The sequence below is a fragment of the Denticeps clupeoides genome, chromosome 7 (assembly GCF_900700375.1).
Source record: "Denticeps clupeoides chromosome 7, fDenClu1.1, whole genome shotgun sequence".
In the NCBI taxonomy this organism is placed as follows: domain Eukaryota; kingdom Metazoa; phylum Chordata; class Actinopteri; order Clupeiformes; family Denticipitidae; genus Denticeps; species Denticeps clupeoides.
The window spans coordinates 10,770,722-10,797,047 of record NC_041713.1 but is presented as its reverse complement, the minus strand read 5'-3'; the positions used below and the strand labels follow the sequence as shown (position 1 = coordinate 10,797,047).

The 26,326-nt window shown below is 41.6% G+C and overlaps 1 protein-coding gene across 1 annotated transcript; it reads right to left on the bottom strand.

Moving 5' to 3' along the window:
* Positions 1 to 30: 30 nt before the first annotated feature.
* Positions 31 to 23,779, bottom strand: pvalb6 (parvalbumin 6). Its single transcript, XM_028985819.1, has 5 exons — positions 23,528 to 23,779; positions 2,356 to 2,424; positions 1,893 to 2,025; positions 1,194 to 1,303; positions 31 to 594 (listed from the first exon to the last, which is right to left on the bottom strand). The coding sequence occupies exons 2-5, from the start codon at positions 2,414 to 2,416 to the stop codon at positions 569 to 571; spliced, it is 330 nt and encodes a 109-aa protein (XP_028841652.1). The 5' UTR covers positions 2,417 to 2,424; positions 23,528 to 23,779; the 3' UTR covers positions 31 to 568.
* Positions 23,780 to 26,326: the final 2,547 nt, after the last annotated feature.

The window sequence follows — 26,326 nt, the reverse complement described above, 5'->3', positions numbered from 1 at the left end:
GCTAAATGAGAAATAATTTAAGCCAGGAGGTAAAATTAGTTATTCTTGAGCCTTTTTATTTTTCTTAAATTTGTACATGTATTTTATGTTACTTTCACAGCTTGACCTCATTCTTCATTTGGTGTAATTCAGAACAGCTCATTACCAGAGGGGATAGAAGGATAGAGAGATGGAGGGAGAGAAGGAGCAGAGCAGCGTAATGAGTGGGAGGAAAAGAAAGAAAGAAAGAAAGGAAGGAAGAAAGAAGGAAAGAAAGAAAGGTGATGGCATCTTTGTTAAATATCTGCACACTTCAGCAGTGAGGTTTTTTATGCCCCCTTGAGGCAGGTTTGATAATCTATAAATTAAACAGACACAAACGTTTGTATAAAAAAGAAAATAAATAGCAATGAGAATTCTATGTGATGGTTTGCAGCGTATGTGTGTATATATGTGTTAGCAGATATTCTCTCTACATTGTGAGATGTGCATTGTGTGTGTGTGTGTTTTTCAGTGGTAGTGGAGGTAACTGGCTGCAGTTAGGGGCTCAGGACAGCATGTGCTTGGGGGGCACTTATTGGGGTGTCATTTATTCGTGCACCAGGGTGGTGAACTCTGAAACAGAAACATGAGAGAAAGAAAATCGAATGTTAGCAGTAATCCCCACAGTAACAACAGCCTTCAAACTTTTACAGATCAGTCAATATATACTTAAATATATATGACTCTGACAGGTTTTATTATTTTACTTTTACTTAATAATTTCACATCTATCTATTTTCACAGACTTCAGATATCACCATGGGCAAAAACATAAAAAAATTTTATTGTTTACTGTATATGTTAATAATTTGTTATACTGGTTATATGGTGCAGCAGATTGACTATTTTATTTGATTTTAGAAACAGAACTGCCTTTCAACTTATGACTGCTAAAGAGTCCACACAATGGAGTTGTGCCTATTGTGTTGTGTACAGAGGTGTAAAGTAATAGTGAGAGAACACTTAAAGGTCTGTCATAATGCTTCTTAAGGTCTTGAGGTTAAATGAGTCTGCATATGTCTGCACTTGAACACCTTAACATTTCAATTTCTCTACATTTCCAGCCACATTCTGCATATGTCTTAAGTATTATGTCTTACAGAGTAATTCTCCTGTTTTTGGGACTGAATTGTGTGTATATGATGTTGTCTGAGACTGTCCATGTGGCTCACCATCCACGCCGATCTTCCCATCCCCGTCCTTGTCAGCTGCTTGTAAGAATAATTTGGTTTCCTTGTCGGTCAGGTCCCTTCCATCTGCAGCGAATCTCTTCAGTACAAACCTACAGGGCAGATGGCAGCCAGTTACAGCAGGCTGATCTCATGGCTTACAGATATCAGTATTAATTGGGTGTCTGAAGGAGTCCAATCAGACATCCCGGCTGTTCAACCTTATTCCAACGCCTGACCCATAACAGTAGTGATGCTATTTCAGGGTGCAAAATTAGAAATTTGATGTTCAATACGGACATGAATTAGCTGGTTGAAACCAACTGAAACCAATCTGCTGCATAGCAACAACGTATATTAATTTACATTTGCAGCATTTATCAGTCCTTATTCAGAGTGACTTACAATCAGTAGTTACAGGTACAGTCTCCCTTGTGTCTTGCTCAGGTACGTATTGGTGGTAAGTGGTATTTGAACCTGTGACTTTGATTTAAAGATCCTATAAAATGTTGTCAAAATGTAATCAACTCAGTCAATTGAATGAAGAAATAATACAGCCGTGCTATATTAAAGTTAACTTTTGGCAGATGTTTTGTTGAGAAAGTAATTGACTGTATTTTGCCACCTCCTCCATGAGTCAAATACCAGTTCAATGACACACTTAGACTGTGTGATTTGGTGGGACATGTGTATATTCCTCACTTGAGCTCCTCCTCCTCTATAAAGCCACTGTTGTCGGCATCCAGCACCAGGAACGCTTTCTTCACATCATCTGCGGACTTGGTCTTCAGGCCCACCATCTCAAAGAACTTCTTATGGTCGAAGGAGTCAGCAGCTGTCAGCGCCCCGGAAACACATAAGCAAAAGCGTGATCAAAGGCCTGTTAATGTTTAATGAGGTTTACTTCCATGCTGTGTCGACTGCCTGATTCATAGGCACATGGTTGCATCACTTCACAGAAATGCAAGCCGTAGCTGAAATGTACTGTGTGTCAAATGGGGAGTAAAATTTCAAGGTTGTGTGTGTGTGTGTGTGTGTGTGTGTGTCTGTGGCTTGATTTATGGTTAAATGGTTCCTACAATAGAAGCACCAACATCAAGGTATTGCCAAAATAAAGAATATTTTCATGTTAATACTGCAGACGGAGTATAGAGTGATCACCTACCTTTGAATGCATCAAGAGCCTTCCTGATATCATCGGCGTTGAGGATGCTGTTCATTGCCATTTCTGCAGCTGTGGAAAGAAAAAAAAAGCATGCTTGTTGAACTATGAAATGTAAAAAATACACAAGTATTCCCACCCTAACTTTGTCAGAAGAACTAAAAGAAAAGAGGACAAAAATTTTTGACTAATTAAAAAGTGAAAGTGAAGTAATTAAATGCAAATGAAACAATTACAGTCACTTTATTAGTTTCATCTAGACACTTTAATGGCACACATTTATAATTTACTGACTTAAATGGCACATTGCCCTGCAATGTGTAGAGCTAGGTGTAGTGCAACATTAATTTTAACTATCAAATAAGCAACAATTTCTAGTCTTTCATCATTTGTCATTGTCTGGTCAAGGAATCACTTCTGACAGCATGATATTATTATTAACTGTGCAAACACACATGTCCATTTAGAGTGGGTGTTTTAAATATATTAGCCAGTGTATTTGTTGGCATCTGATGACATCTGACATACAGTACAGGCCAAAAGTTTGGACACACCTTCTCATTCAATGTGTTTTCTTTATTTTCATGACCATTTACATTGGTAGATTCTCACTGACGCCATCAAAACTATGAATTAACACATGTGGAGTTATGTACTTAACAAAAAGTGGAGACCTGACCTCCACAGTCACCGGACCTGAACCCAATCCAGATGGTTTTGGGTGAGCTGGACCTCAGAGTGAAGGCAAAGGGGCCAACAAGTGCTAAACACCTCTGGGAACTCCTTCAAGACTGTTGGGAAAGCATTTCAGGTGATGACCTCTTGAAGCTCATTGAGAGAATGCCAAGAGTGTGCAAAGCAGTAATCAGAGCAAAGGGCTGCTATTTTAAAGAAACTAGAATATAAAACATGTTTTCAGTTATTTCACGTTTTTTTGTTAAGTACTTAACTCCACATGTGTATATTATTTTATTTTATGTAGATTATGCATTAATAAAGAGGATCTGTTGATGTGCAATTAATTTCTACAGCTTGAAGGGATCCAAAAGTAATTTCAAATCATCGAACCTGTCAGCTGGAGTATTCAATAAGGCCAACTGAGCCAGCTCAGCAGGGTTTGCTTAGGCTTTGTGCTGGACATACCAAGACATTCCGTTCCTCATGTCTCCTTTGGATTTGCACTAAGACAGCTGAGCTGTTGCTGCTGCTGTGTTGTGAGTATATATATCACAGTGAGTGTCATAAGTCAATTGCACCTTTGGAAACCCTCTCCCTCATTTTCTCTCCATCGTTTCCCAGGGGCTATTACCAAGGCAAATTAAGGAGAGGTGTTGAGATTGTGATTGACGGTCAGATTAGCACTTGCTGTGCCACGATATCAGGCAGAGGAAAATTGAACTTCCTTAGACCACCTACAGTATTGGTTTTATTCTTCAAGCCCCTGTGGTGTCTCCATATGACTGGTGACAGTCTGGAAGATGAGCTAGATGTTCCCAATTCTAACAATCTTTTGATAGCTTTGCTGACCTAAAAACTATGTAGTCCTGTGTGGTCCTGAGGGTAAAATTGAACCTGATTTCACATGGCTAATGTAACACCACCGTACATTCAAACTGGGGTTTTACAAAGACAGAACCCTAGAAGCTACAACGTAGAATATGATATGGATCAGGCACCCCAATCTGCTGTATAGTAATCACATCACAAATATATATCATATCATTTGAAATTAAAAGGTGATTTGTCTTTGAGATTGCACAGCACAGCACACAGTGACACAACGAAATGTGTCCTCTGTTTTTAACCATCACCCTTGGTGAGCAGTGGGTGCCCGGGGAGCAGAGTATTGGGACGGTATTTTGCTCAGTGCCACCTCGCTGGCACCTTGGAGGACCGAGGTTCGAACCGGCAACCTTCTGATTACGGGGCAGCTAGGCCACCACTGCCCCTATTAACAGTCCTAAAGCCCATAACAAGTACCAACATCACTAACATCACAATGGAAAATTCACGTTTAAGTTGTATGCAAAGTCCTAAAAATGAAATTTCAAGAATTTTAAGTATTTCAAGAAATAGGAGTGGTCCCACTTAACCAGCCATAATTATTGTTATTGTCATGCTTATCTAAATTCACACATCATAGCAAAGTGTGTGAAATAAGGCCATTTAGGATTGTGGACAACAAACCTTATTTGCACCTGCCACAGTTACAATCACTAAAATAAAAAGTTATGTGTAAAGTAAAGAAACCGCTTCTCAGAAAAATTTTACTGTCTTTACCACCATTTCCCATTCTGATAACATCGAAACCATCATCATCGATAATCCTCATTGACAGGTTTAACTGTTCCTTCTGCAGAAACTTTGCAGTATGTAAATGTTACGTGTTGAGGGTGCTGCCCACCTTACCTGCCTGGTAAAAAGAGGTGTGTGAAGTAGCAGGAGAAGTGAGATGTCCAAGGTAGCAAGTGTAGTCTTTTTCATATCACTTCACTTATACTATATTTGGATGAACATGGGAAGTCTTTCCAGGGCACACAAGAACATATCAGCTTCCAAACTGCATTTAACTAATCAAATGCTACTAATAATAATCATGGATCGGATCTCCCTACTCCTACACCTATAATTCATTTTTACTCCTTTCTATTCTTTATATTTCATCTATCTAATTTCTATTTTTAATAGGAAAATGCATATGCTTTCTATGACTGTTGTCACTGTCAGCAGTTGTGTGACTAACATACTTCTCTCTGAAGACTGAGAAGCTCTCCTTCAAAAAAAAAATCATCAATATGCTACACATACACATCCCATTTCAAAAGAATGCTGCTATACAGGGTCTCATTTTGTTCCATTTAGTTCAATATTTGCAAAATGGAACCAGGCTGTAATATGAATATTGTAAAAACACTTTTGCATAAACCAATTGCTCCAAACGTTGCCAGAAAAAAAATCCAGAACATTTAAAAAAAGTGAAATGATTGTCACATTGTCACAGCCATGACAGATGTGCGGGGAGCAGTGTGTGGGGACGGTGCTTTGCTCAGTGGCACCTCAGTCGCACCTTGGCGAATCACGATTCGAACCGGCAACCTTCTGATTATGGGGCCGCTTCCTTAACCGCTAGGCCACCACTGCCCAAAAAATCACTTTTAAAACAAAAATATGTGTGGTACCAAGAGAGTCACAGTCATATTATACATATAATACAAACCCCCATAGCAAAGACAAAGGATATTCAGCAACTACTCAATAGCATTGCAAAAATAATTTCACGAGAGGTTGAAGGATCAGGTTAAGAAAGTCCTAACTGGCATTTGTTTTTTAATCAAATTGATTATTTTTCTTACTAATTTAAGGGGTTCTATTAAATCCTTTCTAACATTTGAACTTTTACTTCAAAAGACTCAAAAGACACAATTAAACATCTCGAGTTACAGTAAAGACTTTTTTCCTTCATTCTTAACCTTCATTCTTAATTTGATTCTTTGTTTAATTTTTTTTTCATTTTAATACTAAAATGAACCCCCCCAAAAAAAAAAAGGGCCCCAGATGTTTTTTCACCCATGAAAAATGAACAAATTCACAAATTAATGTTATTATTTCTCCTCACCTTATGGTACTTTGTTTGTATAATGGACTTGACCCCTATGCATTTATAATCCATATTAATTAGTGAAATGGGCCGACAGCTGGCAAATTATTTAGAAACTTAATTATGCACTTTCCCTTCACTGCTCCTCCGAGGCTGATCCCCACACAAACCCCCATTTTGTTATTAATCTCCATAGTAATTCATTTTCCTTTAGTGTGATCCCCAATGGAAATGAAATCCCCTGGCTTCACTTTTCACTTCACTTTTTTTTTTTTTTTTGCCGCTCTCCTTTAAGCAGCATTTAAGGCACTCCCTGTCCACCTCCCAAAACTCTTTGGTTCCATTCCTTGCTCTCGCTGAATGGCAGCTGAATGACCCAGAGGAACGGCGTTATAATCCCACAGCGTGCCTCTGTGTCATTTGCACTGCTCTTGAGGCTGATGTGGGACAGAGGGCAGAGGGTAGAGAATGTCCAGGCCTCGGAGACAGATTGAGCGGCAGAGAGAGAACATGCTGGAGGAGGGGGGGGCTGGTAGCCTTTGGGTGCATAGATGCAAATGGCCTTTAGTGGTCATCATGCTGGGTTGAGATAGATTAGGAGTGTCAGAGCAATAGCCTTGCATACCTCCAGATCTCATTTTAAACTGGAACTTTCTTTTGCATTTGTCCTTTGTGTGATATAGAGCACCGATTTTTAAATAAATGAGAGAAACCGAGAGATATAAAGGATAACCTCTTAGGGAGCGTAATGCAGATGAATTCTCCGTCCCTTTGAAACTGACTCTGATGAGCAATGAGGCTGCATGTGCTTCTGAAGCTGTGTGAGAGCAAGATCAAGATCTCCCAAAATGCATGATTGTGAATAAAAAGCAAGAATAAAATGAAAACGTGGGTAACACAGCAGACAGAAAATGCTGAGCCAGGTAACATCAAAGCTTAAGTGCCAAAATAAACAGACAAATGCACTTTCGTGGCTGCAGGTGCCACCTGGGTGGGGCAGTGGTGGGCTGGGCCAGTGGTGGCCTTGCGGTTAAGGAAGCGGCCCAGTAATCAGAAGGTTGCCAGTTCGAATCCCGATCCACCAAGGTGCCACTGAGGTGCCACTGAGCAAAGTACCGTCCCCACACACTGCTCCCCGGGCGCCTGTCATGGCTGCCCACTGCTCACCAAGGGTGATGGTTAAAAGCAGAGGACACCTTTTGCTGTGCTGCAGTGTTTCACAATGACAATCACTTCACTTTCACGAGGTGAAGGAGATACATTTGTCTCCCTTTCAGCATTTCTTGGTGGCAAACGTGTGAAAAATGAGTGGGGGACAGATGTGGGGATGAATGAAAAAAAAAAAGAAAACGCAATTGGAGGAGAACCAACAAAAGAAAGGAAGGCTGGAGAGGAGGAAACAAGCCAGAGACAGATGGGAGAGGGATGTAGAGAACCTAACCAGCCCCTGACAAATGGGGGCATTGCGATGCCTGGAAACATCTGGAGGTTTGATATGGGGAAGAAGAAGGTCTTGGCTGGATCATTATGGTGAATGGAGGCCCTCGGTATTAATGCCATGCCTCCACCCATCGGCAAAATAATCATACCGGAGATGCGCTGGACCAGAAGACAGACTGCAGCGGCCGATAGCTTAATGGAACAGGCTGCATCCAGCGACAGAGATGGATACGGACGTACGCATACACTGAGGCTAATAGGCTATTCATGAGACCAGGGGTAGAATAGAGTGACAGCAGAGATATAAGAGCCGGCCCGCTCTTCTCGGTCAAAGTGTACACTGCATGGTGCGGGACCTCACCAGAAAACCGTTGCAGAAGATCCATAGCTGAGCAATAATGGCTTTAACCAGAAATGATATGGCCATCCAGGCTGCATAAAAGGCAGCTATTGTAAAAGCACAAGAGCAGGGCATGGGGTGAATCTTTCCACATAGCCCAGGCCAATGAAAACATTACTGGAGGAAATCGGGACTTGAAAGATACCCAGACCAAAATGGAAGCATTAAATTGAGCTTTTTGAGTGCGCTATAAAAAAGAAACATTCCTGCAACCGTGATAACGATATAAAAAGCCCAGTTAAGAGGCAAGAAAACAAATGCAGCTGGAGTCTTGAGTAGAAAACAGCAGAATAGCTTGGGGGGCAAAAGTGTGGCAAATGGAGACTCACAGATTGGGTCAGATACCACAGGTGGAGGGAGGCACCAGACTCATGGGAAATGGGAGTGAACCTTTGCTGGACAGGGATGGACATTCTCCTCTGGGCTTCGGTCGATTAATAAACCTGCCAGTGTGGGCACAGGTTGCATGCCAGACAAAAAATGGAACAACCTATTGTTATATAAAATGTATAAACTGGCTTATTTTTGCCTTGGTGGCAGTTCATATTTGAATCGTAGTAAATATTCCAATTTAAAAAAATCCGTCCACTGAGACCTCTACAGAGAATTCTATTTAGTGCCAACAATACCAAACAGCACTTAAAAATGGCACTTGCCACTCGTAATTTAAGATTCTGCACACATACACACCCGTCAGAAGACCGCTATGCATGTCTAAACAATTTGACCTTGGAGTGATTCACGGTAAAGATGTGTCCCTATATATAGTCCCTTCAGATTTTATAGGAGGTTCGTAAATAGTGGCAGATGCTGGTGGAATACGAAGGTGAAGAACAGACCCTGAAAACCAGAAGAAGAAAAAACAGTACACTAGTTATAGATTTTTTTCTTTAAAAATTGTCAGTATATGGTTGGGGCTGAAGTAACCAAAATTACTAATTTCACAAAAAAATATATATATTAACATAATAGGGACTAGTATGTATTATTTGCATTAGTCATCTAGACCTGTGCAGAAACCCAAAAGGAGTGGATCTTTGGATGAAAGTAGGTCCATGAAAACTGACCGTGCAACTGAAGAGTAATTTTTTTAAATCCCACATGTCTCAGTCCCACTGAGGCATGGGGAGGATGCTCCAGTGACGTTTTGAGAGCGGCCCATTAGGAGGCTAATCGCTAAATGGGGGAGCGGCTAACCCTGGAGCAACCGCATTGCGGTTAAAATCTAATTCCACTCAAGGTCCCACTCCGGCGAAGGATTCTGTGTCTGCATTGTGGAGTGAACAGGAGGCCCTGTATCATTATCATTCCATGCAAGTAATTAGGTGTTACATGGGCTATAAATGCTAGCCATGAGAGCCTGGGGGGCTGTAATACACACACATACACACACACAAAACACTCTTTACTTAATAAATTGACCCTCTTGGGTATCCACTCCCTTTAGTCGATGAATTCATTACACTCATTGGGTCTCATTTAGTACGATGCTGAAAAATCTGTATGAATGAACTTGCTTTTCAATGCGTTGCGCTGCCAAATGCACTTAATAAAAGGATGAAGGAGTCTGATTGGTTTGACAGCATATTCATTCTGGATAACAGTGTGGAGTTTTTTTATTTTATCTAATGTGGCTACTATTATGCTATTTCTTAGTGATGTTTACCAAACAAAAACACAGTCATATGTCATGGATTTATACAAACTTTACTGTCACAGTCATGTGTCCCCGTAATTTAATTAATGGAGATAAATCAACTAATATGAAATATTTATTGCAAGCTGTTTGTAATAAAATATGTAAGTACTCGACATACACCACGTAACTGTAATGCCAGGCTTACATTACTAATATAAGCTCATTATTATTAAATCAATACATTTATTGATTATAGAGCAGTGTATTTAATCATGGGGCTGTAAAAAGCAGTTTCCAAGTAACGCATTTCCTCTTACAATTTCTTGCTAAAAAATGTATCTTAATTGTGTGGATGAGGATTCCAGCCATGGATCAATAGCATTGTGGTTAGAACTTCTTGGAGGACACATGGTGACCTTGACATTATTCAAAACCCATACCATTAAAAAAACATGTTCAGGGACTCCAGTGACACACCTTAATCATGTTAGAATCCACCACACATTCTCAGCACATTTCTGTACAGTAGGTCAGGTTCGTAAAATAATTTCTAAGCCCGCAGCATCTTAATTATGAAGTCTTGAAATGTGCCTCATCGCACTTTGCTTCTACACTGAATCATCCCATTTTTTCCTGACACTGACACATTAATCTTTCATTAAAACAGGGAGAACTCTCATATTAACATCTAAAAATGGATCTTCGGTGTCCTTGATTCCAAATCTTGAAAAAAAAAAAGAAGAACAATCCAGGCCTTAATATGAAGTACGCACACCAGGATCACACCAGGAAAGTTGAAAAAGTTTATGTAGGTGATATTAGAATAGTAACCTAGAGTGTCCACAGCACTGAAAAGAAAGAGCACGCCACCGGTTTCTAAGCGGTTGTGTTTCAGAGAGGTAGAAATTACATAAACCCAAAAGCCTCAACGGGATTACTTACAAGTTCCTTTGTATGAGCGAGAGGCATGAAAAGCAAAACAGGGAGGGATAAGGACGTGGAGTGAGAACAAAACTGAGAACAAAAAGCAGAGGAGCAAAAAAAAAAGAGTAGTGACAGCAAAGCCATATTGAAAATGAGAGCAAGTGAGGGCACACGGTCAAGGGAGAAAAAGCAAAAGACAAAGAAAGAGGTGAGATAAAAAGAGAGCGAGTGAGAGAGGGAGGCTTTTACTCCCTCAGGGGTCAGTCAGATTCATGTGCTGCATTTTAGTATGCCACACATCAGCCATGTTGCTTACACATTAAGATTGCTTGGAGTCCAGAGTCAAAAATCACAAACCTGTTCTTCATCCTCTGAAGTGTAAATGGTGACCCTGCTCACTGACCAGAAAAATGAAAAGGATGTGGTCAAATTATGAGTTCTCCATGTTCTCCATGCATGCCAGTGCAGGTGCCATAGCTGAACCACGATTGCGTCGCACCACACTTGAGCAGCTAAACATAGTAATCCTGTCACTCAAATAATGCAGCGGTTGAAGTGAAATGAAAGTAGGTGTGCTGTGGACAAACCCATCAGTTCCTTAAAAGCTGTCAAAACTCTATAATACACAGATTTCAGGAAGCTCTTGTGTCTTGTGATGTTAGGAGAATTAAACGATGTGCCAATCTGAATATCTTTACATGTGATTTTATATTTTCATTTTCATTTACGCTACTGGTACGCTACTACCAGAGCTTCTCAAATAAAACGGTATAAAGTCGGAAAGCAGTACGCAATTATAAATTATGATGCTGCAGTCCATAAGCATTTTTTTATCTCAAGCCATAAATTGCTAAAGTGAAGAAAACGTTAAATAGTATCAATGCCAGACTTCTGTTGGAATGAACGGGTCACTGAATGTCAAGCACATCGCTCCACATGTTCCCAAGGGGAGGCTGCCACATGCTGGCCACAGCTTACGGTTCACTGCAGTACAATACAAAACTGGCAACTACACTTCTAAAAGAAGGATCAGTACCAATGGTGCCCTCACATGCACGTCTCACCCTCTTGCCGTCCGAAAAAAAGGGACTGCCAGATTCCTTCCACATGCCATCAGACACTCGAACATTGGACTGACACACACAGACACACACACACACACACACACACACACACACATTACCTCTTCTATGTTTAGAATATATTATTTATTATTGGACTGTTATATTATATATTATTGGACTGTTCTGCTTTGAACAGCAGTAGCTTTGCACATTTTGGTGGCAACTCTCACTGGTTAAGCGCCATATGTCTTCTTTGTTGTCGACATGTATTGTTAAATGTAACGCTTGCATTGCCTGTGCAAGCATTTTTTGTGCAACTTTTGTGCAACTTTTTTTTACCAGGATATTAGACACACACAGAGAGAGAGAGAGAGAGAGTCATAGCGGATCTGCAGTTATTATTAGATTTCACTCAGGAAATCAAGGTTTATTAGCCCTATCAGGTATCTAGCGCCACTGCTCGTGTTGCACTGTGTGTAAATAGGGCCCATTGTGTGTTGCTGCTGTGAGCAAATATCTTGCCTCAGCAGAAATGAGAGAGCTATAGAGCAATTATCTACTTCAGATCCGTCAGGGTTTCATGGAGGTCCCGTATATGGTTTTAAAAACCAGTGGATTGTGTAAAATCCATCCCTCAATTCTGCTTAATTTACCCCTTCAGACAGGGCAGCCCAAGTTGATCAATTGTAAACCGGATGTCAAAAAAGTTTTGTAATGCCTCTGTGCTTAGTTAATTACAGGAATTGGTTCATTGGCCTTTAATTAGTATCAGATTGAAGCTACTGATGATTGACCAACGAGGGAATGGAAGTGCCACATCCTGTTCAAGACGAACTGTAGCCTTCTATGAGCTTTATGAATACGACCTATATTATAAATTCCTTTCCTGGGATTAGAGATTTAACACAGCAAAACAACAATAAAATTCAGGTGAGTGTGGCTGGATGCATTTGAGGTTAACAAGTTTGGGGGAGGAGTGTGTGAGCCTCTCTTTGCAGTACAAGTGTAATATTAAACCCCAGCCCTTCTTTGACCTGTTATTCCACCTGAACATGGTGAGAGAGGTGACAAGAAACGACAAGTGATCAATACTTTGACCTTTTTTTTATATGATTAGCTGTTACACACGTTGCCTCCTCATTTCCTCATCTTACTCCCTTACAAAACAAGTCAGGCCCATTGCAAGTCAAGTCCATGGCTTACACAGTAAGCACAAATTTGCATTTAGAAGGTTTCAGAGAGATAAGATGACAAAGTTTTTGTGATAAAGTGATTGTTTAAATGATTTCAGCCAAATGAAAGACACACAAAGAGAGCTTTACGTATTGTTTTCTAATCCCAGTTCCCTTCTAACTTGTGCTAAATATGAAGTACATGAAAATACATTAGCTTTTTATGTATTTAACTAATGATGTTGGGCAAGTCAGTGGACAAAGGGGTTTGATGAGCTAGATAAAAATGAATTTCATATTAAGAGATTCAAGTTGGTTTGCAGTGCAAATATACAATACAACAGAACAATCAGTCCAACTGCTTTATTGCTTAAAGTGCACAGCCTCACTGTATGTTAAAGTGTAATAAACCTAACTATTACCTTTCATGGAAAATTTTAAAAAGTGGGTGAATATTCCTGCAACTCACAATAAAAGAGATTCATGGATTAAGATAAAAAAAATTGTGTAGGTAAATGGAAGTGCACAGCATGTTTAATGGTAAATGATGATAAAAGTTAAAGGGTTCTTTACGACATCCTGTGTATCAGACCTAGAATTTCTAGCAGAGCACAAACTGGATATTGCTCCACCCTGCCCAGAGCGACTAGTTGTGGTAGATCAATTCCCATTCATTTCAATGGTAACAAATAAATTCATATTAAAGAGAACGCTGGTGTAAAAACATGACTGAACTGGAAGAGTAAGTCACTGTGATAAAGTGATGTGAACATATGATGAACATTGACAATGTAGATAATTAGAAGAAGAAAAAAAAAAAGAGAATAATAAATTGACAGATTTTTATGTCCTTAATGTTAACCATCAACAGCTGCATAAGATGCAGTGAAAGGAGTGAATTGGCCTTGCTCCATATGGGATATTACCAAATTATTCAATGATCATAACACAATTGGGGTTTTTTTCATACATTTCGAAGCATAGCGTAATATTTACGCAGTCCATTACAAGATACTGACATCAGAAGAGACACTATGGCACAACAAGCCCGGCATCTAGTCTGAAACCAGTCCTGTCTAAACAGGTCTTTAGTCCGTGCAGATTGAATTAGAAAAGAAACATGGACTGTAAAATAAATAAATAAATACAAATCAGCACAAAGGGAGTTGCTGAGATGCTAATGTTATGTTTAAGTAGAATGAAGTGAACACTCCAACCAATAAAGAAACAGGGTTCTTGAGTTTCTCATTCATTAAGTTGCCAGCAGTGCTATAGATTCCTATTCACGGCTTGGCAGAAATAATGAAATCCACTAAAACGCCAGGGCTGGTTAAGGTAGCACCTGACGTGGCCTCTGCGAATAAAGTCAGGACCAAACCGGAGTGGAGGTGACAGGCAGTGCAGAGTGGAGGGCGGGGGAGATGGACAGGGGGAGTAATGAGGAGAGAAGTGCGAGAGGGAGTAAGCGTGGGGACTAACCGAGGAGGAGCTGGCTGGTGGAAGAAGCGGAGCCTGGTGGGGCCACAGATGAATGTGAGCTTCTGCTACGGAGCCTCCTGGGTACGGGAAAAAAATCTCGCTGAATTGCAGGGACCCGTCATCCAGAGCCGTTGCACTGATGCTAACTAGTGAGACATCAAGGGATACGGATGATCTTGGATCTGTTTGATCTCACTCTGAATACTGATGACTTTGTTAGTTGTCCTTCCTCTGTAATTTTGTTAATTGTTCAATCACACACATGCATCCCACTGCAAAAAATCAATATATTATAAATCTTACATTACTATTGACAAATACTTCAATCTTCAATGAATTAAGTAGATCACAAAGTGATTTTTTTAAATGCATTGCATGTAATTTTACCTTCAAATATATATTAAAAATAAGATGCATGTAAAAAAAAATAAATTTATGCTCTTGTATCCACTTGAAGATTGCATTAGAATCCCACAGAGTACTTTTTCATTCAGGATTAAGATGTGCATGATCACTGTGCAAACCTCAATAATATAAAAGAGTTTCCAGTACAGTACTGGAAATAGGTTACAGAGCTACTGGATACCTACAGGGCATCAACTGGGAAACAATTTGTATTCTGTGCTATAGTTCAGTCGAGGTTTGACAGTATGAAATGTAGTTGGATGTATCATATGTATCATATTGAAATGCAATTGAAAAAAAAATTGTAATGTAACTTTCTATTGTCATTTTTATTCCGTCTCTGCATAAAATAAAATACTTTTCAAGACTAATGGAAAAAAAAGTATTGACCACTTTTACCTTCCCTGCAGCAATCTTTATAGATTTCATTGCTGAAAATAAGGATCAATTTCAGTAAATTATAGTACAAAGATTCCATTGATGCTTGAAGTGTAGATGCTTGCTCAATTTTGACATCATCCTCCCCGCGTGCTCTCTGTCTGAGAAAAGGAGCTAAGAACCTGTAAATTTGATCATTGTTATCAATTGGTAATGCTAGATTTCAAGAGGTCCAACGTTCATCGGCAGCGCACAATAAATAATTTCGATTGTTTAGATCGTCAACTGTTGAAGCATCGCTCATCTAAGTGTCTCTCAAAGAAAGTAGACGACTTTGTATTCTTTCCCACCATCAAGATAGAAAACTAGACGCTTTTTTGTGTTTTCTGGTCGACATAATAAACAATGCATATAAACATTTTTAATGGTTTTTTTTTTATAAACTGAATTTTATTATTACTTTAAGAATAATTTGAAGAATTTGCTTTTTGTTTTCCCTCTCACAGCATCAGATTGCATCAGAAACTTCAAGCAGTCACCTCCATCTCGTACTGTCGCTACTGTTCTCTCTCTCATTCCTCCTCCTCTCTCCCTCTTTTCTCTTGATTGTGCTGTTTTCGCAACGTACCTCTCACATCACACACTTCCCTCTGACGCCATTCTCATGGAATATTCTCTTGTGCCTTTCTTTCTCTGTCCCTCTCTCCTCTATTTCGAATCTTCCACTTACCACTTTTTTTGGAATCCCTCTGTTTCTCCCTTCCTCTGTTTTGCTGCTGCTTGAAAAGATTTCTGTGGCTCTCTGTACTCGTCCCCTTTTTATTTTTATCATCTGTTCCATCTCTGTTGTTTCCCTCTGTTGTGATTTGCTTTTGATTTGATGCCTTGCAGGTGTAACAGCTTGTGCACGTGGACACCATGTACCTTGGCACAGAGTCTCTGGCATTTTGTCATACATTCAACGCTAATGGCTGCACACACACACACACACACACACACACACACACACCTTAACTGCAGACATAAAACACTATAAACGGCTCTAAATCAAACCTCTCTCATATTCACACACGCATACACAGGCGTTGGGCCATTTTAAAAAAAGACTCATGTTCCCTTGCATTGTCCTGCCTACTGACTTTGAACCAAGACAGAGGGAAATGCGAACCCCCTTACGGAGAACAAATGCGAATCCTTTGCAGACCTGGGTCCTCTGCCAAATCCATTACGAGATGCACAGTATTTCTGCCCAGAAAGAGTTCTTGCACTAACAAATGGATTAATTCATCTTCTTCTTTAAAGAGGTCATATTTGCAAGTTCCATTGGCAACACTTCCAGTGTTCTGTCACTGTCATTCTCAAGGTTTGTTTAGAATTCAGAAAACACATCTAATCAAAATGAAAACACTAATAAAAAAAGATTATTAACAACAATAATAATAGTAAATTGCTATTACAGGATGCTTAATAAGGCCTCTTTGTAGGACAACATGCTTAAAGTAAACTTGTATCCCTGTTGTAGGCACAATATATTAGGCAGTTGATGAATACTGTCAAAGGATTCAAGCAGAAAGTGAAGTGATTGTCATTGTGATACACAGCACAGCACACAGTGACACAGTGAAGTGTGTCCTCTGCTATTAACCCATCACCCTTTGTGAGCAGTGGGCAGCCATGACAGGCGCCCGGGGAGCAGTGCTCAGGCGCACCTCAGTGGATCGGGATTCGAACCGGCAACCTTCTGATTACGGGGCCGCTTCTTTAAACACTAGGCCACCACTGCCCCAGCAAGCATCTTTGACAAGGAGTTTGGCCAAATCAACTCCAAACCAGCCGGACTTGCGGGATGCTCCTGGCTTGCAGTCCTTCAAGGAGGAAAAATTGTTGAACCAGTGGCAAGGTCAAGGACAGCCAGACTCCTAAACGCATTTTGGGGAGCACAGGCTAATCCCATGATCCAGTTGCAACAACCGTAGCTCAAACTGTTGGATAAAAATGCTGGTTCTGACTGAAAGGAATCAGAACAGGCAGTCCATCACAGTTTTGTGTATCGGGTTGTGTAGCCAGAAAACGGTCATCTCTCTATCCCTTAAGTTTTTGTTCCTTTTCTGTTTTGGCGGTTACATATCCTCATCATTTTCCTTTCTTCAGTTATCTTAATTTTTATTTATTTGTTTTTGCAGCTTCTGCAATTTTTCTTATACCTTCAGTCAACTGCCTTATTTCCATCTTGTCACCCTCCTGTTCAATTTCAGTGCTGTCCCAGGGACACATTCTGGTACCATTCCAATTCCTGTCATGCCTACAGCAGTGAAAGCTATAAAGAAAAAAAATGGAATTTTGTATTCTTCTCATACCTTAAAGCTGTGAAGTAGTGTATGTGGGTGTGTGAGTGTGTGTGCATATCTGTGATCAAATTCACAATCACAAGGTGATTAAAAAAAAATGAAAATGTAAAAAAAAAATTATACTTCGAATCAGTTTTATTCCCTTGGAAGTCAAAAACTGACACTACAGAGCAAAGCGAGTAGTGCTGCAATTCACAACTTTGGCTTAATGAGTCCTAATTGTAGCTGTGCACCAGGCTCTGTCACAATTACATGATTAGCAAATGCAGTAATTAATTAGCGCTGAGGGGTAAGGGTGAGCACTAGCAATGGTAAAAAATAAAAGGTGTGTTGTTTTGAGCAAATGTGTGTTTGTGCGCCTGCACGTATTGTACTGTTGTGTATGGGTTTGGTAGGGGGGTGCTGAATGTGTTTTCTGAAGCTAGAGTGTGTGTGCGTGTGTGTGTGTGTGTGTGTGTGTGTGTGTGTGTGTGTGAATGGGGAGTGACTGGCATAAAAATGAGTCAGACTGCGCTTTAGCATGCACCAGACCTTCGCATGTACTGTATTCCTAACGTAACGCGCTGCGACTAGAATGATGAACAGGAAACGCGATGTACTGTACCTACTGCACCCCAAACAAAATCAAAAATGATTCTGTTCCTCCGCAGAGGAAAGTTTACAATACGATTCTGCCAGCTTATAACCACTGGTTCGGTTCAGTTTGATTATGTTCTTATCCACATGTGCATGTGTGCATCTTGGGAGTGGGTGTGGTTGTATGTAGATTAGGCAAAAAGACAGATTGCAAGACACATACAGAGAGAGATAGAGAAAGAAAGAGAGAGAGAGAGAGAGGATATGTTTTTCTGTGGTTCAGCAGCAGTGAGTTTGGTTTGACAGTCTCTCTCTCAGCAGAACATAAAGCCCCATTGACCTTGCACCACAAAACGTCTGTCCAGCCCTCTCTCTTAGACACTCACACACTTGCTTCACACTCTAGTTTCAGCCCAATGCAGGAAGAAAGAAAGAATTGCATACTCTGGCATGCAAATACCCGGCTTGAAACAAAGAAAACAGATATGCATCATTCAGTTTGAGGGACAAAGGGACATGCATAGCATGTGTAGTGGAGATGGTCAACAGACATGATTGTCAACCTAGTAACGCCCACCTAACCCTGCGCTGATCCAGGGGGAACTGTCCCTCTTCTCAGCAGATGGAAGTGACTCAGGGTAAGAGCCGACAAACAATTCAAATAAACATGTATGTGAAATCAAGATATTGTAATGATATGAGTAATGCGTGGATGGATGCATATGCTACCAATGACCACTGGGAGCCAATCACATAAGAGATAGGAATTTAGCGGTGGTTTGCTCCTGTCAGGGCACGGCACAAGTTCACTGTCTTCTATAGCAGACGCTGAATTTAATGAAGCAGAATCAAAAGTGACATCCTCGAGTGAAGCTCGCGTGGCGGTACGATGCACGCTAAACACAAGCACTTAGAGTCCCAGCGCACTGCTGTCCAAGGCCTATAATTCCTGCAGCAGAAGGCATGCGATGCATTGGCCTGGTCGATCACTGCACGTCCGAGTGGACGCCCCGTCAGGCAAAATCCTGTTCAAACCCTGCATCAGATTCTACATTCTATTATATTATTGCTTCATTTGTGTCAGGAACTTGGTGCCAGTTCATAAATTGTGCCCACCATCACTTTGAAATCAGGAAATATATATCATACACTACTGCAAATATTTTGGACAATTACATTTACATTTACAGCATCGAGAGGGACATACAATCAGTAGTTACAGGGACAGTCACCCTGGAGCAACTTAAGGTTAAGTGTCTTGCTCAGGGACACAATGGTAGTTTTGTTTGTAGTTTTGGGATTTGAACCTGGGTCTTCTGGTTTTCTAAATTTTTTCACAATTCAGGTTCAATCATTTGCTTTAGTCAGAAAGTGACATGTAGCAGGGTGAGTATTACCCTTCTACTATCTCTCTAAGCACGTCATGGTGTGTTTTTCTCATGTTTCGACTGTTGTTTGACACCTTGGACATTTAACCACATATTCTGGCTGCAAGTGTCCGTTTCACCTTTTCACATCGCACCTCTGATTAGATCACTTTGGAGAAAAAGGCACAAGTTCATACCAGCATGAGCTAAATGAGACTGAGCGCTCACTGTAGCTTATTTTGTCAAAGTTCCCAGGGGAACCTAGAGGTCAAAGCATCTGATCCACCGCGGGCTGAGCAAAGCGAACGCAGAGTTCCTATATCCAAAATCCGCTACTCAGCAAAAAAAAAAAAAGTACACTCTTCCTGCTGACCGAATGAACGACTGACCTCTGGGAGAAAGCGACCACACAAGGACTCAAACGATGTCTCTGGCTCCTGAGCGATTAAAAGGGATTTAATGCCTGTGACGCCTCTGCAAAATGGGTCATTTTATTATGGCTCGATTAAAAAAATGTCATCTTTGTGAACTAAAAAAAGAAAGGCCTGTTTTCCCTCGGCTACTTATCTGAGTCCCGCTATGGTAGCAATCTCATTTAGGTGGTTGTCGATTCTCTAATTGGTAGGCCTGACTCATGGAGCAGCTCGTGACCTCGGTGTGGCTCCAAAATTAGAGTTGCCCTTTGTGACCTCCTGCTCTCGGTTAAAAATACTTGCCCTGAAAACAGTTCCAAATTGCTCTAAATAGACTAAATGATCTCTGTACTTTTTTTGCAAGATTGCCCCTTGCATGCCCTTTACTTTCCGATCAGATGCATTGTGTTTGCGCCAGGTTGTGCACATGTCATGTGCATTTGACTAAGCGTTTTCATCATCTTCTGTATGCAGATGGTCCAGCAGGGCGTTTTTTTGCCTTTGCAGTGTCGTCCTCAGTGCAAACAGAGGCGAGCAGAAATTAATTAGCTCATCACAAATTAGATTGTTGCCAGCAGTGTACACACCGGGCTAATGGAAGCTGGTGGCTTGACATAAACAATTAAGACACTATTTCGTCAAAACACTATAATCAGAGCTTTCATGGAGGGCCCTTGAATCCTGGTCAACAGTGGGCCTGTGAGATTTCTTGACCTTAGTGAAGTTTTCTCTTCTCATATGAAGGTGATCAGATAGGATATCTGTACGTCCTTGCTTTGCTTGAGAATGCATATGTTTGAATGAAGGACTTAGACTTTTATAACTGCTTGTCTAAAATCATGGTCTCAGTCAAAGTCAAATTTATATATGGAAACATATGGCTCCAAACAGAAAGTTTCTTAAATTTGAACATAAATTGAGTGGAAAATACACTCACTTACACACATATAGACACATGAAATTTACATATATTATAGAATGATGGTTCACAGACAAAGGGTGTCAAATATGTCTCAACCCCGTTGGCCACATCAAGTCCTGTCTCTTCTGAAAATGTGGCACCCTCAACTACGCATGCTTATGCATGCACAGATGTGAGATTGAAGGCAGTTTTATTTTTGCAATATTGATTTCACAGAACAAAATAAATGTTTTCCAGGAATAAAAGTTATGTAACATTGGTTAAAGCCAATAAACATGATCAGCTCCATTTCTTTTAATCCAAGCCGGCAAAGAAACATGACAGATCTTTAGAAGAAGAAATTAGCTTCTGGGCTGATGCATGCATGTTTGTAGCAGTGAAAGTTACATTTTCCGGCAGACGTAGTTTTTTTTTTGCTAGTGACACTCCCTTTGAATCATTCAAAGATCAACATGTCCCAAGATTCAATGCACGCCCCTGACAGCTGGTGACTCGAGTAGGATATTGTCTCATCATCTCACTTAACAACGTTTTGAAGGCTGCAGCCTTCTGACTGCGTGGTCTACAGAGACCAAGGCATGTGATGGATGCATCTGTTCATGTAGCTGCAGGTAACGATGATCAGGGGAATCAGGTAATGACAATAAAGGACAAAAGCAACACTGCAGTCAAGGGAAGACATCTGACCTGAGTGCATAAAGGCACAATTCATGTAAACCTGACACCTCTTCTATGGAACATGCATCACCAGGATGCATGCATGTGCTAATGGCTTGGCACGGAGCGTCAAACTACATGGATCATCAGTCCTTGCAAATGAAATGCATCCAGACCCACAAGGCCAGCAGTAAGGAGGATGCGAGCGAGAGAGGAAGGAAGGAAGCGCCCTCACGCCTGCACGAAGAGCCATGATCAGATATCTCCATATCAGCGTTCCACCTGGAATAAGTCTAACCTTCATCCCATCACACCTAACCTTGGCCCCTCAGAGTAAGGATGTCATTTCTGGGAAGATATTGGACCACCTCGTGAAGAAGTTCCCCATACGTGTTTCACACACCTTAACACACCCAGGTTAAGGAGACGTTCCGAGAAAAGGAGGGACAGAACGTTCATGCAAGCTGAACAGCACCTTGGTGCCAGGACATCCGGGGTTTTTTTGCATATAAGTGAACGAGTAAAAAGGAATAAAAGGGACACTTTCTTTTGCTCATGACTCTGTGACTTCTTTCCGTCGCAACACCCTGCTGACAGGAAGCTAAAGAAGAAGCGAGCAGTTTCACTTTAAAAGTGACAAAAAAAACAACAACACACAGACTGACACAATTATGTTCACAAACAAACACACACACACACACACGCATGCACGTGACATGATGAGTGTGTGCGTTCTCGGTAATCCAGGCTGTAGGACTGGTGTGAGTTACGCTTAATTAGGTGCCTGCTGCACCAGGGTAGAAACCAGCAGAACGCGCTGGGAGAGACCACAGCGTTCATAAACACACACGCACACAGGGGAGAGGGGGGATTTCCACAAGGGCAGGCAAAGCCAAACAAATATACGTAAATGCACGCGCACACACACACACACACAAGGACTTCTTTAAGGGCTTCCCTAAGGGCTGAACACAAAAACACACACATGGTACAGGACAAAGGCAAACAACCTTTAAATGCCCATGATGGCTCCCACAAGGGTTAGTTATAAAAATGAAAACACACTTCCACCACACAAACACACACACACTGACACACAGGCCCGACACCCTCGCCAGTACAAGGCAGTGTTTTACACTCCCCTGCTCTTTCCACTGCAGGGCTGTGTGCTGGTTCATTTCACTCACACACACACACACACACACACACACACACACAGTCTCACACAAATGCACGTAGCAGTAAATCAAGTAATCTTCCGCAGTTATCCCATGAGACCGGTGGTGCGTACTCATGACTGGTGTAAAGGTGCGCGTTGCTCTCTCTCGCCATCGATTTATTTGTTCCATATCGACACACTCCGGTTTGTCTTCTGATCCCTGCTCGGTCCCTCCCGGCGTTTCTTTTCATCCTTTTCTCGTGCACCCAGCCACGATCCCCCCGAAGTCCCTTCCTGGCCAGCACGGCCAGAGCGGCCGCCCTCGCGGGCGATTTTTATCAATGGCACTTTCTTTTTCCATTCATCCCTTCGCCCCTTTCTGCTCACATCTTTTCGTTTGTTCTCGCTCACGCCCTTCATCTTCCTTTCATTTCGCTCCTTTTCTCTCTGACACTATCTCCAGCAGTAGCTCCTGCCTTTGTATTTTACCCTTCAGGGCTCTGCACATGCACTAGTCCCCCTAAAGAAACGCCACTCTTTAATTGGCTGCTTTTTTATTTCATCTTTTCTTTTTTTTTTTTTACCACCTCGAGGAAAGACGCAAAGTCGGTGCTGGGGGGGAAAAGAGAGGGAGGGCGAAAAGTTGCCCGCATCTTCATCCCCATCATGGTCACCGTGAGTGAAATGAATTGCAACGGGACATTGATTATTTTACGGTGGGTCCTCCGTTCCGCCTGGTTCTTCCCGAGCAGCGGGGTGCCGATGGCCAGTCGGCTGTGTTCATCTGAATGAGGTAATGTGTACTCAGCGGTGCAGTAAGCTGTCGAATGGTCCATCCTCCCCTCCCCACCCAAACCCCAACCCGTTCCACACGCGCAACGAGAGAGAGAGGGATGGGGACCGAGCGAGCACGCAGGCTCGGGGACCAATCCGCAGACTTCTCTGTGCTTTGTGAATGGGATGTTCTGGCCAGGATTCCTGCATTGCTGGTCCTCAACTCACTCCCTCTACTCCCCCTTCCTTTCCTTTCTCATCTCAGACTCTTTTCTGCCTCACCTCTCACTTCTCACTTCTCATCTCCTGTGTCTCCTGACTCTATACTTTCTTGTCATGCAGAGGGGCTCGGTGGCACCCTCACTCTTTCCCTTTTTTTTCTGTCCCTGCATCTTTATGTGTGTGTGTGTGTATGTGTGTGTGTGTGTTGGAGCAGGAGTGCGGAGCTCCTGCCTCTTACCTCAGTGAGAGAGAGAGAGCGAGCGAGCGCGTGTCCTGGGTGGCGCGTGGACGCTTCAGCCGATCGAGATGAGCACCGAAGGCGACAGGCGGTTGTACTCAGCCGGCAGAGTCTGGGAGCTGGAGACCGAGGTGGACAGAGATGGACAAACACCCCGAGAGAGGAGTAGAAGAGAGAGAGAGCAGGAGGGAGATGGGAGTGCCAGACCGGTTGGAGGTGAGATGAAGGGGAGAGAGGGAGCGCAAGAGAAAGATAAAGGCAGGGAGGGAGGGTTGGACAAGAAAGAGAGAGAGAGAGAGAGAGATTGAGGGAGGGAGGGAGGGAGGGAGGGGTGCCAGGCAGAGATAGGAGGGGACTATATATGATGTTGTGAGGAAGAAGAGTAGAAGAGGAGGAAGAGATGGATGGACATAGGGAGAGAAAGCGGGATGAGTGAAGTCAAGGGTGTAAAAGATGCCCAAGTGGAGACAGTGGTGCAGCTAGACACTTACATGGCTTCAAAAAGAAGAAGCATCGCTAGGAGAATAATAAGGAGCAGAAAGAGTCCACAGTATGTTCGTTTGGCCTCAGGGAACCTCGCGAAGGCGTGCAGTGAAGAGGAAGAAAGGAAAGAACAAAGAAGAGGAGAGATGTTCACTGAGGATGTGCCCACATCATCTCACTTCAGGGGGACTGCGTGTGAAAGGTTGGGATGCATCAGGCCCTTGGAGAGAGCACATACACACACACACACACACACACACAGAGAGAAACTCATACACAACCTCATCCAACCACTAAACACCAGCTGCCAAAGGCAAATCTTCTGGCAGGTTTGGTGTTTGAAATGAAAACACACACATTTCTCGCTCACCAAAAGATTACAATGTGAAGACTCCCACCTCAGTAAAAAAAAATCAGTAAAACACACACACACACACACACACACACACACACACACACACACACACACACATACACACGAATAAATAAATAAATACACTCAGTCTGCTACAACGCACTGCTATACATACACTTCTCAATATCTTCAAGAAACATGTTTGGTTAATCGTTTTTGAGTATGACAGATTTAGAGGCAACACTTGATGGATATTTTCAGAGGTTTGGAGACTACAGCCGTATCAGTAAAGAAAGGTTATACGAATGGATTCTAAGGTCTGTTTCGGGCGGAGCAGGCTCTGCCTGCCAAAGAATCCTTGAGAAGAACTCAGACAGCAAGAAGCTTTGGGACAGAGCCACATGAAATCCTGGGTTTTGGATCAGAGGTATTAAAATAGGAGACTCATTCTGTGCACCAGATCTGTGCCATTATTTGGAAATGTGCACTAAAGAATGGATGTTATACTAGTTACCAGATCTGGCCCCATCTGTTTTTACTATGTGAAAAATGAAATGAAATGCACACACTATTAGTCCTCAGTGAAGGGGAGGACTGGATCCTGATGACTTGGTGATGGCTGGATCCTAAAAATACTGTATATGAAGTATTCAGAATCATTTTAAAACACATATGGAACAAAAGGGAATGTATTCTTTTGAAATACTTCTGGGTGATGAATTTGCTTATCACCATCAACATTCATAAAAAATGAATATAAATGAACCAAAACCAAGTAAACATTTTTTGAATAGGATTGACTGTATTTGAAATACTGCAATGTAACATGTAACAGTTTTGTATTCTGAATCGGGAACTCAGAGGTCAGTTTCAACCAGAAAATACTTTTTTTTTTTTTCATTCTGATCATTGAAACATGACTAAGGCAATGATCCAAATCCTATAGAAGAGAATATAATCCTTCTGAGCCATCTTGGCTGTCACTTCAAAACCTCACAGTTGAGGGCCATGAGGGTCCTACTATCTGCAGAGCTCTTAACTGGAAAATGAACGGATAATGCATGAGTGGGAGAGGGACTCATCTTGTAATGCAGAGCCCATTAGTAATGATGGCCCCATGGCCCTGGGCGATTTTAAAATAGTGTCAGGACAGCACTTATATGCAGTCACTGGCCCAGTTACAACAGAGCTTAGAAAAGCTATTATTACTTTATGATTTTTTTTATCAATAACCTAGTAGCTATGAAGCGGTTTTCGAAAATGTCATTCTTTATCTCCGGATTTTTATTGGTAACTTATTCAATCACAAATTTGAGTACAACGTGCTTTTCTATAAATATCGTTGAGCTGTGGATATTCAGCAATGTCCCATCCCGTATTGAGTCAGCAGCTGAGCATCCTGAATGCAACCTGTCCAAAAAGTGTCGCTGACTAGGGGATGCATATTGCACATTAAGCATGCTGAAGGCCCAGTCTGATTGGCTTTTCATGATGTCAGTCACAAGAGTCTGCACAACAGCATTTAGAAGTCAGTGGGACATTCTGTTCTGTGTTTCTCTGATTCTTACTTATGCATTATAAATTTGTCATTTTGATTAAAGTAAAAACATCTAAACCATATTTTCCAGAATGCTAACAAAGTGAAAGTGAAGTTATTGTGAAACACAGCACACAATGAAATGTGTCCTCTGCATTTAACCCATCACCTTAGTAAGCAGTGGGCAGTAGTGTGTGGGATTCAAACCGTAAACTTCTGATTATGGGTCAACATCCTCACCCGCTAGGCCACCACTGCCCCCTAATCGTGAAGCAAAGCAACAGTACTGTCATATTGACAATAATGTTATTATACTAATGAGCATGGAAGCCGGTTTAGATAGGGCCTAATGATCTGAGTCACATTAATTTACATTTACATTTACAGCATTTATCAGACGCCCTTATCCAGAGCGACTTACAAT

Bases quoted from the DNA above. Each gene is read 5' to 3' on its own strand.
- pvalb6 (XM_028985819.1), bottom strand. From the start codon at position 2,416: ATGGCAATGAACAGCATCCTCAACGCCGATGATATCAGGAAGGCTCTT. The intron at 2,026-2,355 runs GTAGGTGATCAC...GGGCGCTGACAG, and splicing joins GGCTCTTGATGCATTCAAAG to CTGCTGACTCCTTCGACCAT. The intron at 1,304-1,892 runs GTGAGGAATATA...TCTGCCCTGTAG, and splicing joins ATAGAGGAGGAGGAGCTCAA to GTTTGTACTGAAGAGATTCG.